This window comes from Vicugna pacos, chromosome 5 (genome assembly GCF_048564905.1).
Source record: "Vicugna pacos chromosome 5, VicPac4, whole genome shotgun sequence".
Classification (NCBI taxonomy): domain Eukaryota; kingdom Metazoa; phylum Chordata; class Mammalia; order Artiodactyla; family Camelidae; genus Vicugna; species Vicugna pacos.
Window position 1 is genome coordinate 68,536,966 of NC_132991.1, and position 18,983 is coordinate 68,555,948.

The 18,983-nt window shown below is 34.9% G+C and overlaps 1 protein-coding gene across 12 annotated transcripts in view; it reads left to right on the top strand.

Moving 5' to 3' along the window:
• Positions 1–488: 488 nt before the first annotated feature.
• The window catches only part of ICA1L (islet cell autoantigen 1 like), a 59,048-nt gene continuing 40,553 nt past the window's right edge, over positions 489–18,983 (top strand). For 9 of the 12 annotated variants that reach the window (XM_072961437.1, XM_072961442.1, XM_072961443.1 and 6 more), the window contains exon 1: positions 1,019–1,038. In XM_072961437.1, the coding sequence (XP_072817538.1) occupies positions 1,022–1,038 (17 nt within the window). In that variant the 5' untranslated portion in view covers positions 1,019–1,021. Of the gene's footprint in view, positions 614–766; positions 996–1,018; positions 1,039–1,058; positions 1,323–18,983 lie in introns of those variants that run through there. The other 3 variants (XM_072961447.1, XM_072961446.1, XM_072961445.1) reach the window with 3 other exon arrangements.

An 18,983-nucleotide genomic window follows, 5' to 3' on the forward strand; every position in this document is an offset into this window, starting at 1 on the left:
TTGAGAAGCGCCCGAGGATTCAGGAATGACTGAGGCTCAGACGCTTACATCCTCGCAGGGGCGGCACCTTAGGGTCGGCAGGTGCAGTGATGCTCGGAGGAGGCAGGGAGGACCCGGGCGCAGGCTCAGAAAAGGAAGTCGAGAATTCCTCCCACCTCCCCACGCCTTGGAGATCTCCCATTCAGTACCTGATACTGATGTTCTAACCGGTTTGGTGTTTGCCATTTCACTTTAGAGGAATTCGGGAAAGGAGGAACACAGAGGGTCCCGGAGTTTCTTCAAGCATGGACAGAGAGCCCGGGCCCCCGAGGAGTGAGGCGAGCGCCTGAGGGGAGTGAACGCGGACGCCCGGGCGGAGGCGCAGAGGACATCGCGGCTTCCGCACGCGCCAGGCCGCGGGGTTTAAATCTCCCGCCTCCCGCAGCCGGAGCTCGACACCTCCACGCTCTGGTGCGGAGGGGCACCGGCTGCGGGAGCGGCCTGGCGGAGGCGCGGAGCTCACGGACGGCGGCGGCGGCGGCGGCGGGGAGAACGGGTGCCGGGACCGACCTCTGCGGGACCGAGCGCGACCCGAGGCGGCGGAGGACCGGCGCGTCGGGGATTCGGCGTCGAGGTGAGCGTCTGCTAACTCCCCTCGCCCCCACCCTCCCCGGCGGCGGAAGGGCAGCGCCCTTCGCGTCCGGCCGGGGCCCGGAGGCCAAACCTTTGGTTCCCATGGTGACGCCGCCAGGTGGAGGCGCGGCGGGAGGCGCGGGCCACGCGCGCACGCCGTCTCTCGGGGCCTCGCCGGCCTTCTTGGTTCCCTCAGGGACCCCTGCCTCCGCGGCCTCTCTCCGCGATGAGGTCCTGGTCCGAGCTCCTCCGGGCAGAGCGGATAAAGAGTGGTTTGGGGCTTAACTGGGTCCCAGTGGGACGAAGGGACCTTCCACCCACACCCGCCCAGGCGGAGAACCAGCGAGGGGGCCTGAAGCTTGTTTGGGAGATTTTTCTCGAAGGTGGAGATCGCTTCCATTAGCGGCAGATGTTCACGGCCTTTCGGTGCCTTCCTGCTGACCTTTTTATGTTGTGCTTATTTTCAGTTATTGTTTTGTAATGGGAATGCCTGTCTTCTTTAGAAACTAAATGGCTAGTGATGGGTAAGAGAAACAAGTAAATGTGCGGTTTAAGACAAACTGCGGAAGGCACGAGCTCCCGAGGGGTTCCGCGCTCAGATCTTGCAGCCTGAGGCCATTATCCCAGCCCCATGCTCCCCTCCGGCTCCTGGAAACTCGGATCATCTGGTCACATGCCCACGAGCTATGAGCGGTCAGATACCTGATGCTGTGAGAAAAATGGAGAGGGGGAAAAAAATCCATCCTGGCAATTAACCAGCGATGCTGTGGATTAGCCAGTAGAGGGGGTCGGATTGTTTTTCATGTAATAGATGATCTTGATGCACAGATCATCTTAAACGCTGTCGTAAGCTACGAGTCACTGTGAAATAGCTTATTGGGAAAATAACGTTTATCCATGGTTTGAGGCTTTCTCAAAGTATTTATGTATTGATTTATTTGGTTCTTACTCAAGCAACATAGGGTAAGGCGATATTAGCTAATCATCTCACATCAATATTTATGGAGTAGCCACAGGTGCTTCATCCTTTAATAGGAGTTAATTATACATTTATTGGCCAAATAAACATACAGTGGTATGTATATATTTAAATACGACCAAATTTTTAATCGTTTTTTATTCTTTGTGCCTAATATACACAGTATTCTTTGAAATTTCTGTATTTATTTAATAGTGCAAAATGATTGTATAACTTGACGTTGAAACAGTTACGTGCAAGACATTGTTCTAATTATCAGTAACTATAATTGCCAGACAAATCATTACAACGTTAGAGTTCGGTGGTTGCTGAGAGATCAGCTAGTCTGAAGTGCAAAAACTGCAAACATGAGATTAATGGAAAAACTAGGATGCCACACTTTCATTAGGAATATTTATTATAAAACACTAAAAATTTATACCGGTGACTGAACTAAGACCAAATATCAAGATATTAAATAACAGATATACAACAGTATTGTTTTGTTCTATACTGTCAAACTTTGTGATTTCATTGTGTGGTACATACTGTATTTAAATTTTTTTCTTTACTTTTATAGTTTATGTTTCTCAGTACTCACCGTGCCTCCTTTAAAATTTTATATTTTAACAACAGAAGGAGTGTGTGAAAGACTTTTCAGTCTGTAACTGGAAAGATTTCCTCATGTGAACTGGCCTTTGGTATTTAATATCCTTATTCCCCTTTTCCATTGTGTTTTTTTTTATTCCTCCCTTAGATTTTTCTTAAGTCAAACTTTTCAAACTTCTGCTTGCATCTAATATTCACCTGTGTAAATTATTACTATTATTAGTTTGCCATTGTTGACTCATTTGCGAATAACCATTTAGGTTTAAAAAAAAATGTGTGTGGATTTAGTTTCAATTAAAAAACAAAACAAAACTCAAAGACTAAAGTACCACAATATATATGTTTACAACAGCCAGCATTAACAACTGTTAACATTGTGTCATATAGTTCTTTCAAATATTTTTAAAATAAAGAAATAAAACATTTCCAATAAAGCCAAAGTTATTTTTCTACCGTACCCATTCTCTTCTTGCCCACCCTGTATTGCTCATGTATATTTTTATTTATTTATTTATTTCTTGATCAGTCTTGCTAGAAGCATTATCATTTTTAGTAATTTTTTCAAATGAGCCAACTGTTGATTTTCTCTATTTGCTTGTTTTCTATTTCACAGATTTCTGCCCCTATCCTTATTATTTTGTTTCTTTCACTTTGGGTTTAATTTGCTCTTCTTGTTCTAACTTCTTAAAGTGGAAGCATAAATTATTGACTTAATGCCTTTTTTCATTTGATATAGGTATTTAAAGCTATGTTTTCTTCTAAGCATGCTTCAGTTGCATCCCACAAATTTGGATGTTTCCATTATCATTTAGTTAAAAATATTTAAACATTTCTCTGCAATTTCTTTGATCCATTATTTATTTAGATGTGTTATTTTATTTCCAAATATTTGGGAACTTTTTAGATAGATTATCACTATTGATTTCTAAATTAGTGATGTTGGGGTCAGAGAACATACTCTGTATTAGTTAAAAACCTTTAAATTTATTGAATTTTTGGTTTGTTTTTGGTTTTTTTTGCTGCCTAGCCTAGGGTCTATCTTGGTGAATGTTCCAGTTACCCTTGGAGGAAAAATGTGTATTTGGCTGTTGGTGGTGGAATAATCTATAAATATCAGTTAATTAAGTTGGTTGAGGGTGTTGCTTAAACCTTTAAAATCTTTACATTTTCTATTCCTTATTCTGTTAGTTACTGTGGGTGGAGTGTTGAATCTGTAATTATGATTGTTGATTTGTCTTATTTCCCCTTAAGTTATGTTAATTTTTTCCCTTGTATTTTGTGGCTTTATTAGTCACATGCACATTTAAGATTACTCCTTTTGATAAATTGACCCTTTTGTTATTATGAAATGTTCATCTTACCTCTGAAAATACTTTTTACTTAGAAGCCTGTTTTGTCTGACATTCCTATAAGCTTAATGTTTCCCTCAGATCTTTTTCTATCCATTTCCTTTTAACTCATCGGTATATTTATGTTTAAAGTATTTTTTATAAACTACATATAGTTGGGTTGTACTATTTGTTTATCTAGTCTTACAACCTGTGCCTTTTAACAGTGTTGTATTTTCCATTCATGTGTTTGTAATTGCTTTCTGAGTTTGGATTAAGCATGTTGGTTTTCTTTTTCTATTTTCCTGTTTTCTCTTTGGTCCTCTTTGGTGTTCTTTCTTTTTACTAATTTCCAACTTACTCTTTGGTCCTCTTTCCTGCCTTCTTTTTGGTAAATTGGGTTTTTAAGAATATATTCTACTTCTGTCTTGATTTTTTAGTTTTGCCTCTTCCTATTCTTTGTTTATTGTTGTGCTAAAGACTACATTATGCATCTTGAACTTGTAACAGCCTATTTTCAAATGTATTCTAGTACTTCATGAACAATGTTAAGAGTATAAATTACAATTTATACTTCTAGTTACCATCTTTTTTTTTAGGCTGTTGTGTATTTTACTTCTACATATGCTTTATATTTTTATTATTTTTAATTTAAAAATCAATAATCTTTTAGGGAAATCTAAAGATGTATGTGTGTATGTAATTGTTGAAAATGTTTGTATTTATCAATATGTTTTTACCCGTTTTGATTTCTCTTTGCTTCCTGTAGAACTGAGTTTCTCTATGCTATCTATATGCTACCATTCTCCTTCACCCTAAATAATGTTTAGAATTTTATGTAGTGCAGGTCTTGTTGGGGTAAATTCCTTCAGCTTTTATCTGTCTGAAATTTCATTTTGGTTTCATTTTTGAAGGATATTTTTATTGGATATAGAATTCTTGGCCAACTTTTTTCAGAACTGAAAAGATGTAGTTTTCTTGTATTTTTCTCTCCTTTTTTTTTTTTTTTTTTTTTTGGTCAAACAGCTTCCGTCCTTTTCTTCTCCTGCTGTTCTGCCAAAGATGAAAGGAGCCATAAGTCTCGGTAGGACTATTCACTTTCTGGATTTTAGTTCATTAGCTTTTCTACATCCTCAACTCTCTAATGGGCTTTAAGAAAACAAATAATTTTGTAAGTTATCTAGTTTATTCTCCTTGTTAGGATGGGCATGATATTCTCTTGGAACTTTCTAAAGTAGAAGTGGAAAACCAGTAAAATACTGATTTAATTAATATTGCTTTAAATCTCTATATTTTTCTTCTTTTCCATATTCTTTTCTGATTATTTTTACATTTTGTTTTCCCAGTGAACTTTTGACTCAATTTGTCTATTTAAAAAGAATTGCAAACAACCTCTTAGTAATGACTGAGTAACACTAAATGTATAGATTAATTTGGAGACAAATGACTTCTTTACTTTACTGAGTCTTCCTATCCAAAAACAAGATGTGTCTCTTCTTTTTAAAGTTGACTTTATATTTTAGTAGTACTTTCAGTTTTCTTCATGTACATTGGCTACTAGCTTGCTAATTCTGTTTCTCTACAGCCATGCCTTGCCTCTTGGCAGGGAAAATAAAAATATCCTGGCTACTGTAAGTTTTAGGGAGCCCAATACATAATACCTCTGGCCTTTTTTGTTCCCTCTTGAGATTGAAACCAAACGACGTAGGCAGATGGAGATAAAATACTAGCTTTATTTTTGAGAGAATCGTTAGAGGATATGTATGGCATCAGTGGTCTTTTAATACTTCTGTCCCACAGCCAGACCAGGAATAATCCACTCAAGGGAACATTTGGGTCTTCATAATAGACACAATTACCAAAGACTTTTGCCTTACACTGATTAGGTCACAAGTGGTGAATAAGAGGTTAAAAGAAGATTACATTTACTGATTTTACAACTTCTGGTAAATTAGCTCTACTCAGTCAAGAAATGGGGACCAATTCAGCAGTCAGATTTCTTGCTCTAGGGGAAAAAGGACAAGCGGCTGAGGATATTTATGGACAATTTCTCCTCATGGAAACCAGAAGAACTGAAAAGAAGCATACATCACCTAAACCTAGTGATCTCTTTCAGCAGTGCTCTCTGCTAGCCTGTGAGACAGGGAAATAGGCACAAGTAAACGTCGCTTCTTCCTTAAGTCTGGCTGCTATACCTTTAAGGACCCATGTTTTCAAGTTAGTAATTGATAATTGGAATTGCTCTTCAGGACCCACTCAGTTTGCCAAAACCAAATCTGAATCTGCTTTAGGTTAGAGGAGATGCTTGTCAGATTTGGACATCCTCTTTAATTGAATATGGTGCAAACTTCGTTGTATCTGACATTTATTCATTGGTATCAGTGCTATGAGATATGGCAGTTTTTTTCCCATTGGAGACCTGCTTTAATGAATACAGGCATTAATTTTATTTAATTTTTTATTGTGATATAGGTGATGTACATTATGTAAGTTATAGATGTAAATTCATAATTTTTAAAGGTTATATTCCATTTATAGTTATAAAATACTGGCTATACCTCATGTTGGACAGTATATCCTTGCAGCTTATTTATATTTTATGTAGTAGTTTTTACCTCTTAATCCCCTACATCTGTTTTGCCCCTACCCCTTTCCTCTCCCACTTGCAACCACTAATTTGTTCTCTATATCTGTGAGTATTTTCTGCTATATTCACTACTTTGTCTTATTTTCTAGGCTCCACATACAATTAATACCATACAGTATTTGTCTTTCTGTCTGACTTATTTCACTTAGCATAATACCCTTTAAGTCCATCCTTGTTGTTGCAAATGGCAAAAATTAATACTTTTTTATGGCTGAGTAGTATTCCATTGAATATATATACCATGTCTTCTTTATCCACTTGTCTTTTGTTAGGTACTTAGGATGCTTCCATATCTTGGCAATTATAAATAATGCTGCTAGGAACTTCGTGGTGCATATATCTTTTCGAATTAGTGTTTTCATTTTTTTAATTCAGATATATACTCAGGAGTGCAATTGCTGGGTCATATGATAGTTCTATTTTTAGTTTTTTGAGAAACTGCTATAATGTTTTCCACAGTGGCTGCACCAAGTTACATTCCCACCAACAGTGCACAAGAGTTCCCCTTTTCTTCACTTCCTCTCCAACATTTGTTATTCATGGGGTTTTTTGCTGATAGCCATTCTGACAGGTGTAGAGTGATACTACGGTTTTAATTTGCATTTCTCTGATAATTAATGATATTGATCATCTTTTCATGAGCCTGTTGGCAATCATATCTTCTTTGGAAAAATGTCTATTCAAGTTTTCTGCCCATTTTTTTAAAGTAAAAGAAATACAAGCAAAAATAAACAAATAGAGGGGAGGGTATAGCTCAAGTGATAGAGTACATGCACTACCATGCACTGGGTCCTGGGTTCAATCCCCAGTACCTCCTCTAAAAATAAATAAATGAATAAACCTAATAACATCTTCCCTCAAAAAAAAATTTTTTTTTAAAATGGAACCTAATTAGACCTAAAAGCTTTTTCACAGCAAAGGGAGCCATCTACAAAATGAAAAGACAACTTACTGAATGAGAGAAAATATTTGCTAATGATGTGACTGATAAAGGGGTTAATATTCAAAGTATATAAACAGCTCATACAACTCAACATCAAAAAAACAAACAACCCAACTGAGATGTGGCAATTTTGCAAGAGTTTCCTTCTCTGATTTTGGTCATACTTTGATCAGGGAAAGGAATTATGCAAATATACATCCATTCCCTCATCTTTCCTAGAAGCTGCTAACCTTTTAAATCATTGCTCATCCAACAGATGAACATATTTTTCTTTCATTTGTGCTTTAATTACAAAAAAATTAAATAATATTTTGTGTATTCATTGGACTTTTGAAGTTCTCTTATGAATTGCCTGTTCTTGTTTCATTTTTATTTTTTAATTGGTGAGTTTGCCTTTTCACTAGTAAGTTTTGAGTTCTCTAGTTTAAAAATATTAACCTTTTCTTACTTATTCTTAATTTACCTAGTTATATCTTTTCAAAATTTGCTTATGGTCCATTTTGTTATATAAATTAGAAATTTTTATAATGTTCTACATGATTTCTGTGCCTGGTTCTGCCTTAGAAAGTTTTCTGACACCAAACTTACAAAACATTCATCTGTATTTTCACATGGTATTATTATAAAGTTTTAACATTTAAAATTTGAACCATCCTTACATGACTCAGAATCAAACTCTTTTTTTTTTTTTTAGAATCAAACTCTTTTTGCAGATGATTAATTGTCCCAACAATATTCATTGAATAATATATTCTTTCCTACTGATCTGAAATGCTACATTCATTGTAGTGGGCTGAATGTGTTCCCCAAAGAGAACAGGTCTTAATTGTTTGACTCTGCCTGTGTTACCGCATATGGTAAAATTTTGCAGCTGTGATTAAGGATCTTGAGATGAGATTATTCTGGATACCTGGGAGGGTCCTAAACGCCATCAAAAATGTACTCATTTTTGAGAGAGAGAGAGGGAGATAAAACACATACACAGAGGAGAAGGTGACGTGAAAAAAGAGATTGGAGTTATGTTGCCATTAGCCAAGGATTGCCAGCCGCCGTGAGAAGCTGGAAGAGGGAAGAAGGTATTCTTCCCTGGAGCCTCCCAGAGGGAGTACAGCCCTGCTGATATCTTGACTTCAGACTTCTGACCTCCAGAACTGTGAGATAATACATTTCTATTGTCTTAAGCCAACAATTTGTGGTAATTTGTTACAGGAGCCATAGGAAATTAATACAGTGATCATGTACTACATTCTTTTCGATTTTTTTGGTCTCCTTGTAGATTTTGTTTGTTTATTCCACTAGTGTATGGTTCTGGTACCAGTACTAGTGTGTCTTAATTAGTGATCTTCATATTCAGGCTTATTTTTCAAAATAATTGTTATTTTGTTGAAGTTTTACATGTACGTGACTTTTAAAAGTCAAATATTAACAGAACATAATGTATAAAAGCAGTCCTCACATTCCTACCCCAGTTCCAATCTCCAGTGTCACCTAGCTTCAACCCTTCTGTTTCCTCTGGTATTTTCTAAATCACATGTTCATATGCTACTTTTTGATTTAATAATTTAAAGCATTATCTACCTACTTTCTATGGTAGATGAGGACTTAGCTATCCTTTACCGCCACATTCCCCTCTTGTCCTCCCCCATTATTGCTATATTGACAGTTTTACTATTTTCTTCCCAATTTGAATTTCTTTTTTTCTTCTCTGATTGCTATTGCTAGGCTTCCAGTACTATTTTGGATAAAAGTGGCAAAGTGGGCATCCTTGTATTATTCCTCGTCTTTAGAGGAAATGCTCTCAGCTTTACAGGCCCAGGAAAAGATGCTCAGCATCACTAATTGTCAGGGAAATACAAATCAAAACCACAGTGAGATATCACCACATACCTGTTAGATTGGCTATTATGAAAAAGAAAACGATAAATATTGGTGAGGATGTGGAAAAAAAGGGAACCTTTCAGCACTATTTGTAGGAATGTAAATTAGTGCAGCTGCTATGGAAAACAGTTTGGAGATTCCTCAAAAAATTAAAAATAGTACTACCATATAATTCAGCAATTCCACTCTTGGGTATTTATCTAAAGAAAACAAAAACACTGATTCCAAAAAATAGATGCACCTCTGTATTCATTGAGGCATTATTTACAATAACCAAGAAATGGAAGCAATCTAAGTGCCCGTCAATAGATGTATGGATAAAGAAGATATGGTGTGGGCATGTGTGTGTGTATGTATATGTATATGTATGTGTATATGTATATATGTGTGTGTGTGTGTATATATCTGTACATACATATATATATATATAAAATTTTACTCAGCCATGAACAAGAGTGAAACCTTGCCATTTACAAGCATAACAAAACAAACTGAGACACAGATACAGAGAAGAAACAGGTGGTTGCCAGAGGGGAGATGGGTGGGGAGAGGAGAGATTAAGAGAAGAGGGAGATTAAGAGGTACAAATTTGCAGTCGCAAAGTAAATGAGTCACAGGTATGAAATGTATCATGTGGGGACTATAGTCAATAATTATGTAATATCTTTGTATGGTGACAGATGGTAACTAGGCTTATCGTGGTGATCATTTTGAATGAATAGAATTATTGAATCACTATATACAAAATAGGAACTAACAGTGTTATAGGTCAGTTATGCTTCAAAAACAAACAAACTCTTAGAAAAAAGAGATCAGATTTGGTTATCAGGGTGGGAGGAAAGGAACTGGATAAAGGCAATCAAAAGGTGCAAACTTCCAGATATAAGATAAATAAGTACTGGTGATGCAATATAATTAACACTGCTGTATGTTGTATATGAAACTTGTTAAGAAAGTAAATCGTAAAGAGTTCTCATCACGAGGAAAAATTTTTCTTCTGTTTCTTTGGTTTATATCTATATGAGATGATGGATGTTCACTAAACTTATAGTAATCATTTCATTATGTATGTAAGTCAAATCATTATACTGTACACCTTAAACTTGTACAGTGTGTATGTTAGTTATATCTCAATAAAACTGGGAGAAAAAAACCAACAACATAGTTGGTTTAATGCCTTATAACCATTCCTCCTGTTTTGAATATTCTTTCCCTTCATTTTTATTGGAGTTAATACTGGTTTTTTTTAAACCTGATTTTCTGAATACATTGATCTCTTTTTTCCAATTGCACTACCATTTCTGCTGTATGACTGTAATACGATCAAACATATCAGATATGTTTCCTAGAGATCTCCTTTCCAAAGTCCTTTAAATTTGAGCTGCATAAATTTGAGCTGCTTGTTCTGTGTAGCTGTCATCTTGGGCCTTCCCTTCATTGCTTTTCCGGGCTGGATTCAGGTCTTCTGCCTTGCATTGCTCTTTTAGAGAAATCTGCTCTTACTCTGACTCCCAGTGCTTTGTATGTGATCTGCTTTTCTCTTTAAAGCTTTCTTTTTATCTCTAGTTTTCTGAAAGTTCACAATGATGTATTTTGGAGCAAACCTCTTTTTGTGTGGAGACTGGTTTCCTTCAATTATACAATATTTTCTTCAATTATTTCTTCCCTTAGGCAGTCTTTCAATACTCTTTAGTCAAATATTGGACTTCCTGGACTAACTCTAATTTTCTTACCTTTCTTACGGTTCTACTTTCTGAGAGATTTCTTTTATTTTTCAACCCTTTCATTAATGTTTAAAAAACTTCAGCTATTATACTTTTTCTCCAAGGAGTCTTTCTCATTCTTTTATTTTTCCTTTATGAGGGATAGTCTGGTTTTTTTTTGTGGGAGCAGTATCTTTACTTACTTCTCTAAGATAATATCTTATAGTATCTGAGGGATATTAGTTATAGGGTTATGTTTTGTTTTGTTTTCTTTCTTATATTGTCTTTGTTTCCTTTCAGATGTTTTCCATTGTTGTTGTTGTTGTTTTAGGTCAGAGGTCTTTCTAGAATGGAGAGTTTCTTCAGATATCTGGCTATCTTTGGCTCTCTCTATATAAGACCATTACAAAGCTAATTGAAAGCTTGATATGTAGGAGTGAGCTTATCAACTGGTGAGTTTTTTATGGAGTGAATAGGCAAAGATCCATCCTTTTAGGATGGACATCCAAATGAAATACTCCTTTTCTCTGGAGCTTTTAATTTTTCTCAGAAGAAAGAATGTTTCAGTCTTTTCTGAAGAGTAGAGATATGTGTGCTTTGCTACTGGTGAGCACTGAAGGGGAAAAGAGCTTGACGTTCAATGATTCAGTATGTAAACTTTCAGTTAATTATTTTGTTTTCAGGCCAAACCCTCTGCTGTGTTAGTTTGCCCAAGATCAGAGCTTTCCATATTCAATTTCTTCAACTTCCATTAAGTGACATCAATTAAGGGGGAAGAAGAGGGTTTAGAGTCTCAGCCTGCTGTATACAGACTTCTGTGATTCCTCCTTTGACTTCTTTAAAAACAAAAAAAACCCAAAAAAACCCACTTTGGTTTTTTTACTTTTTTGGGTGGGGGGTTGGTAACTAGGGTTTATTTATTCATTTTAACAGAGGTACTGGAGATCAAACCTAGGGCCTCATGCATGCCAAGCACATACTCTGCCAGTGAACCATACCCTCACTTCTCCTTTAACTTCTAAATGGTGAGTCTTTTTTTTTTTTAACATTTTTTATTGAGTTATAGTCATTTTACAATGTTGTGTCAAATTCCAGTGTAGAGCACAATTTTTCAGTTATCCATGAACATACATATATTCATTGTCACATTTTTTTTTAGCTGTGAGCTACCACAAGATCTTGTTATATTTCCCTGTGCTATACAGTATAATCTTGTTAATCTATTCTACATTTTGAAATCCCAGTCTGTCCCTTCCACCCCCACCCAACTTGGCAACCACAAGTTTGTATTCTATGTCTATGAGTCTGTGTCTGTTTTGTATTTATGTTCTCTTTCTTTTTCTTTTTCTTTTTTTTTTTTTTTTAGATTCCACATATGAGCGATCTCATATGGTATTTTTCTTTGTTTTTCTGGCTTACTTCACTTAGAATGACATCCTCCAGGAACATCCATGTTGCTTCAAATGGTGTTATGTTGTCCATTTTTATGGCTGGATAGTATTCCATTGTATAAATATACCACATCTTCTTTATCCAGTCATCTTTGATGGACATTTAGGCTGTTTCCATGTCTTGGCTATTATAAATAGTGCTGCTATGAACATTGGGGTGCAGGTGTCATTTTGAAGTAGGGTTCCTTCTAGATACATGCCCAGGATCGAGATTCCTGGGTCATATGGTAAGTCTATTCCTAGTCTTTTGAGGAATCTCCATACTGTTTTCCACAGTGGCTGCAACAAACTGCATTCCCTAAATGGTGAGTCTTTGAGATGCTTGGCAAGGTAATTGACTCACTTCTCATTACCTTTCCTTTGTTAGTTGCTTAGGTTACTACTTTCTCTGCTGTCTTCCAAAATGTTATTGAAGTCTCTCATCAGCTCTTGACACTGCTTATTCTATCTATAGTTATAAGTTAATAGATCCTTTTTTGTTTTATACTTTTACATTATTTGAGTGGGTTTGGGAGGGGAACACAGATAAGTGTGTGGTCAATCTGCAGTTTTGACATTGCACCCTTATAATATATTTTAATAACTGAAAGGGCAAGTTCTTTCTCTTTCAGTTTATTTCACTAAAACTATTGTGTCAATCAAATAAAAAGCATCTAGGGTTTTAAAAATTTACATCCTATACATTCTTGTTTATTTAAAGGCTATGTGTAGTAATTAAAGTAATGTATTATACTTAGATACAACTTTATATTTTTAAAAGCAGTTTTGTATGTGTTATCTCATTTAATCTTCATGAGAGGCTCTGCACTTGGGAACATTGGTCACAATGTTGGGAGAGGTGTTGGCCTGAAATTTGCGATAAAGTTGGAAATGTAATTCTAGAGTTTCATAAACAGTTAGCTTTAACATCATTTTAACATAAGATCTTAGTGTTTCACACTTTAAACAATCAAAAACATTTGAAATACAGTTTTCAGGCATTCTTTCAAAAAGATAAAATAATATTTTCTTCTCTAATTCATTTCCTCATCTCTAATATATTGTTTATATTTTGAATGGTCTTACTAATTGTTATTGACATTTTTCATCTTATTTTCTATTAACCCAATGAATAATTAATTAATGAAGTTAAGTATAGTTAGTTTACAATATTGTATTAGTTTCAGGTGTCCAGCAAAGCGATTCAGTATTTTTGTAGATTATATCCCATTATAGGTTATTACAAAATAATGGGTATAATTCCCTGTGCTATACAATAAATGCCTGTTGCTTACTTGTTTTATATGTAATAGTTTGTATCTGTTAATCCCATACCCCTAGTTTGTCCCTCATACCCTCTTCTCTCCCCTTTGCTAACCACAAGTTTGTTTACATTTGTGGTTTTTTTTTTAAGATTCCTCATATAAGTGATATCATATAGTATTTGTCTTACTCTGCCTGACATTTCATTTAGTGTAATATTTTCTAGGTCCATCCATGTTGCTGCAAATGACAATATTGCATTATTTTTATGACTAAGTAATACTCCATTGTGTATATATATATATATACACACACACCACATCTTCTTTAGTCAGTTGTCTATTGATGGGCACTAGATTGCTTCCATGTCTTGGCTATTGTAAATAATGCTGCTGTGAACATTGGGGTGTGTATGTCTTTTCAGATTAATGTTGTTTTTTCTGGATATACACTTGAGAGTGGGGATTATGGCATTGTATGGTAGTTTCACTTTTAGCTTTTTAAGGAACCTCCATATACTGTTTTCCATAGAGGTTGCATAGATTTACATTCCCACCAACAGTGTACAAGGGTTCCCTTTTCTCCACATCCTTTCTAACATTTGTTATTTGTAGGCTTTTTGACAGTAGCCATTCTAACATGTATGAAATGATACCTCATTGTACTTTTGATTTACATTTCTCTAATAATTAGTGATGTTGAGCATCTGTTCATGTGTCTTTAGCCATTTGTTCATCTTCTTTGGAAGAGTGTCTATTCAAGTCTTCTGCACATTTTTTAATTGGAATTTTTAGTTTTTTGATATTGAGTTGTATGAGTTGTTTGTATATTTTGGATATTAACCCCTTATCAGTCACATTATTTGCAAATATTTTCTCCCATTCCATAGGTTGTATTTTTTTGTTGTAGATGGTTTTTTTCTGTGCAAAAGTTTAATTTTAATTATGTAATTATCTATTTTAAATGCTACTCATATGTTCTTTTTGAAATGACTAACGTGGTATAAGTAAACTTTGTCTCTAGTAAATTCTTAGTCTATCAGTCGGAAAAGTAGATAACAATCCTGAATCATATCATTTTGAGGGGAAAAGATCTAATTTGTTTTTCTGTGTAGTTTCTTCTTTATAGACTAAGGTTATGCTGACTACTGAAAATATAGACTAGTTATAAAAAATAAATTTTATTGTACCTAGAAATTCAAATGTAGTTTGCAATATTAGAGTTTTCAGTTTTGTTAATGACCTATTTCTGTTTTCATTCTTACAAGCAACATCCTTTTTATGTACCTAACTAATTTTTGAAAACCTATAGGTTCTTAGAAGCCAGTTGCCTGAAAATTAGGAAACTAATATTGTATGTTTTAGATAACTCACTATAAGATAGGAGATAACCTTAATCACGCTTTTCCCCACCTTCAAAATGCAAAAGAGCATTGCTTTTGAAGTCAAAAGACTAGAATGTGTGCTGTGTATCAGGATGGTCTTAATGTATGTGTATCCTTGAGAAATTTCCCTTAATTTAACAGTGCCTCAGTGATCTCCTTTATAAAACTAGAATAATAAAATCTGCTGTTTCTAGCTTTCAGGGTTATCAAGATCAAAGGAGATAAAATTTATGAAAATGTTTTTAAAACTATCAAAGCCTCTACAAGTATAGTGATTATTATTTTAGTAAGTAGTAGTGCCAAGATTATCAGGAACTTGTAAATATCTTAAGCCCCCTCTAAGACTGTACCTTTTATATAATTTTGAATTCTTTTTGAAAAAAGATTACACTTTAGTCCTTTTATAAGTATATTAGGTCAAGATTGTAACCTCTCTGTGAGCAGTTTACCTTCTTAGTATGAATTTTAGGGTGTGTGATTGGCTATAAGCAATTGCCATATTCTTTCTATTTTAGATAAGCACACATCTATATTTAACTTTCTCATTCAGTGTCTTTCTGGCGTTAAGATTGCAGTGTCAAATGTAGTACCCAGAACAAAGCTGGCATTTAATATGTATATGAAACTTATTTCCTTATTGGGATTATTGGAAATGTCAGCTAATTTAGTTCCGCACCAGTTCTGTTGTCTCAGAGCATTTGTAAATTTCAACTGCTCTAGTCCTGTAATTTTTCTAGTATCTGAGTAACCAAACTCATGTTGGCTAAACAACAGTTAAGGTCACCTATCTGAAAGGATTCTATTCATAACCTGGATGCAATTCTAGTCTGATGTTAAAGCTGGTACTTTATAAAATATATCCTTTAGGGAAGTTTGAGGGGCAGAGTCTCCATCTGTGACTTAATAGTTTGTCTTTCATATCAGTAGCCCCTAATGATTTCAGTAGGCTTCAGTTTCTCTCCATCTGTTAAAGGTGGCATACAAAAAACCCTGTATCATAATCTACTCATTGATTTGCCACACTCAAAAACTATTCCAGAATTAGTGGACAACTGATGAAAGATTAGTCAGGCAGTGCCTTAAAATTATGTATATGATATATATTATATATATGTGTGTGTGTGTGTACATATGTATGAATGTATACATACATATGAATAAGGAATAATCATTATCTCAGTACAAAGTAAAGCTTAAAGAGGCTTATGACTCTTCGGACTATACTCTGAAAACTATTGTCTAGATCAGGTGTCTGTAAACTTTTTCTATGAAAAAACATGATAGTCAATAATTTTGCCTTTGTGGGCCATACAGTCTGCTGGATCTACTCAACTCTGCTGTTGTAGCAAGAAGGCAGCTAAGGACTAATTTGCTGGCAGGCCGTAGTGTTAACCCATCTGTCTAGATCCCTGAAAAAGACTTGAGATGTGACATAGTTGAGGTAGATCATTTGTTCTCAAAGCACTTTCTTCTGAGGTAAGTTTGAATTCCTTTTTTTTAGGTTGAACCATATTAAATTGTTGATTTTGTAGCACAGAAATGGCTTAATGTTGGTCTAATGTTGGTGATTTCATATTAGTGAAAGAAATAAAGCTATTTTACTTATAAAAACTGTTAAATAAGCACACAATCTGTATTGCTAGTGCCTTGGTGAATGATTTTATGACAAATGAGGGTAAATGATACTTTAATCCTCTATAGTACTCTTGTTTGGTGATAGAATTAGTATAAGCTTTCACTCTAACTCCATATAGAATTCGTTTTCTCCATGTAATTGTTTTATATTCTCTCAGTGATGATTAAGATTTAAAAAATTATTTTATTGGTTTCTCATTTTATGGAAGTCTCCATCCTTTTACACTAAAATAGAAATATATTGAACACGATAATGTCTAAGTTTCTTTTTAATTTCTTTCAACTTGGGGATTTAAGTATCTGTTATATGTAGAACATATTTATCATTAAACTGTTCTTATTATGGTGAATCCACAGCACAATATCAAGAACCTTGCCTAAACTTGCTTCATCTTCCTCAAATCTCCAAATATTACCACCTTTCTGCTTTCTTTCTTAAAGGTCTGTTCTCACTGCTTAACAATCTTTAACTCCCAAATCAACATTTCCAATCTAAAAATTAAAATGCAAATGTATAAAATAATATGATTCTTAACTGCCAACAATTTCTAAGTGCTTTGCATATATTTTTCTCATTTGATTCTTATAACAATCTATTTACTTCATCATTCCTATTTTACTGATGAGAAAACTGAAGAGAAATTAATGGAACTTGCACAATGTCCCACAGCTGGTAAATAGTAGGGTTATTGGCTTCAAACCTAGACAATCTGACTAGAGACCCAAACTTGAAACAACTTTTGTTACTACTGTTTTAATTGATTGTTAGATATTTCTGTAAACTCAGATGTCCCTTATTTTAAACTCAGAATGTCATTTATCAAATGCATAATGTTCTCACTTAGATAGCTTATTTTCCTAATTGCCCTTATTTTTCAGGGGCAAAACCATTAAATCATTATTAACAAGTTTTATAGATTCTTCCTCTCATATCTATTCTTATGCTAATGTCCTTGGTTCACACTTTAATTAGATTTTGTCTGAAATATGGAAAGATAGTTCTGAGCTCTGTTTAGTCTTTCTGCTGCTTAGAAACCTTCACTGGCCCCACATTACCTATTAAATACACTTGTAGGTATCTCTGCAATCTGTCATCAATCTACCTTTCTCTTCATCAGCTTATGTTTGGAATGACATTTTCTTGCTTCACGCAAGAACTGTGTTCTCTTAACTGATTGGACCTAAGCCTAGGTCAGCTTGGTAGAAGAGATCAGCTGTTTGTCATACAGTTGGACTGACCCTCATGCTGATAACAGTCTGAGGGGAAAACTAATGGAAAACCATCAGAAGCAACCAAAAGCAGACAGAAATTGGAGGGGAAAAAGAAGCTGCGAAGTTTTCCCTCAGAACTGTATCTCAGACAGTACAATGCTTACATCAGACCCAGCCCCTCTCTGTACCAAGATTAAATTCTCTATTTTCTATTCCAACTTACATCCAACCACATTACCAGCACAGCACCTAGAGGTTCTGCGGTTAATGATGGCTAATCTGTACTGCCCAGGAATCCAGGAGGGTATCCACAGGAGAATGTCCAGAGAATATCTGGAGGAGTGGCCACCTGTGGGCTTTACATTTTACCTTTGTTCTGTATAATGTTTTATATTTAAACCTAATTTGTCTGGTATCAGTATGGCTATCCTTGCTTTCGTTTGTTTGTAATATATTTACCTGGTATCTCTTAACCTGTAATTCTTTCTCTGTCATTTTGTTTTAGGTGGATCCCAAATAGCATATAGTAGGATATGGTTTTTTGTTTTTTATGATTTGAGATTCTTTGAATTTAAGAGGAAGTTTTCATTATAATACTAAATAGTATAATTGTTCTTATTCTGTCATCTTAGTTTATACTGTTTGTTATGTTGCCTTACTCCTGTTTTTTAACCTTCTTTTTCTTTTGCTAGTTTTTCTTGCTCTCTTTTTCTGCTCCTTAGAATTTAGAAATTAGACATCCTATTTTTATTTGATTAGTAATTACTTCAAAATAAAAAGAAAGTGAACCTCTACTTCTTTACCAACATTAAGAATACATTAGTTATCTGTTGATTCCCCTGGAAGTGATGAATGAGTCACATACTTTAGTATCTCCTTTTGTTCCTACGTCCTGTTTATTGGAATAATTTGGGCTTTTAAAACTATTATCATTACTTCTTTTTTTCACATCTCCTTAAGTAACATTTTTCATATTTGCATTTCCCATATATAGCCATGTTAACTGTGTTAAGAACAATTACTTAGACATTAATTTTTAAGTTTACAAAAGGTTACAATTTCCATCTCTGTTTCTTTTATAACGTATCTCTCCTACACTTAAGATCTTTATTTTTGTTTATTAATTGGATATTAAAGTATTTCTTTGAGTAGTTTTTAAAGAAGAGTATATATTTGAATCTTTGCATATCTGAGGATTTTTATTAAATGTGTATTCTTCTGACATAGCAATTAATCCATAGGAAGTTTTCCCAAGGAAATGTTAGTAGTTTGCAAAGATGTGTGTCCAAGTTCATTTTTCAATATTATTACAAAAGCAAAAATTGAAAACTAATAAATGTCCACAAATAGAGATTGGTCAAATAGAAATATTTCTAGCCAT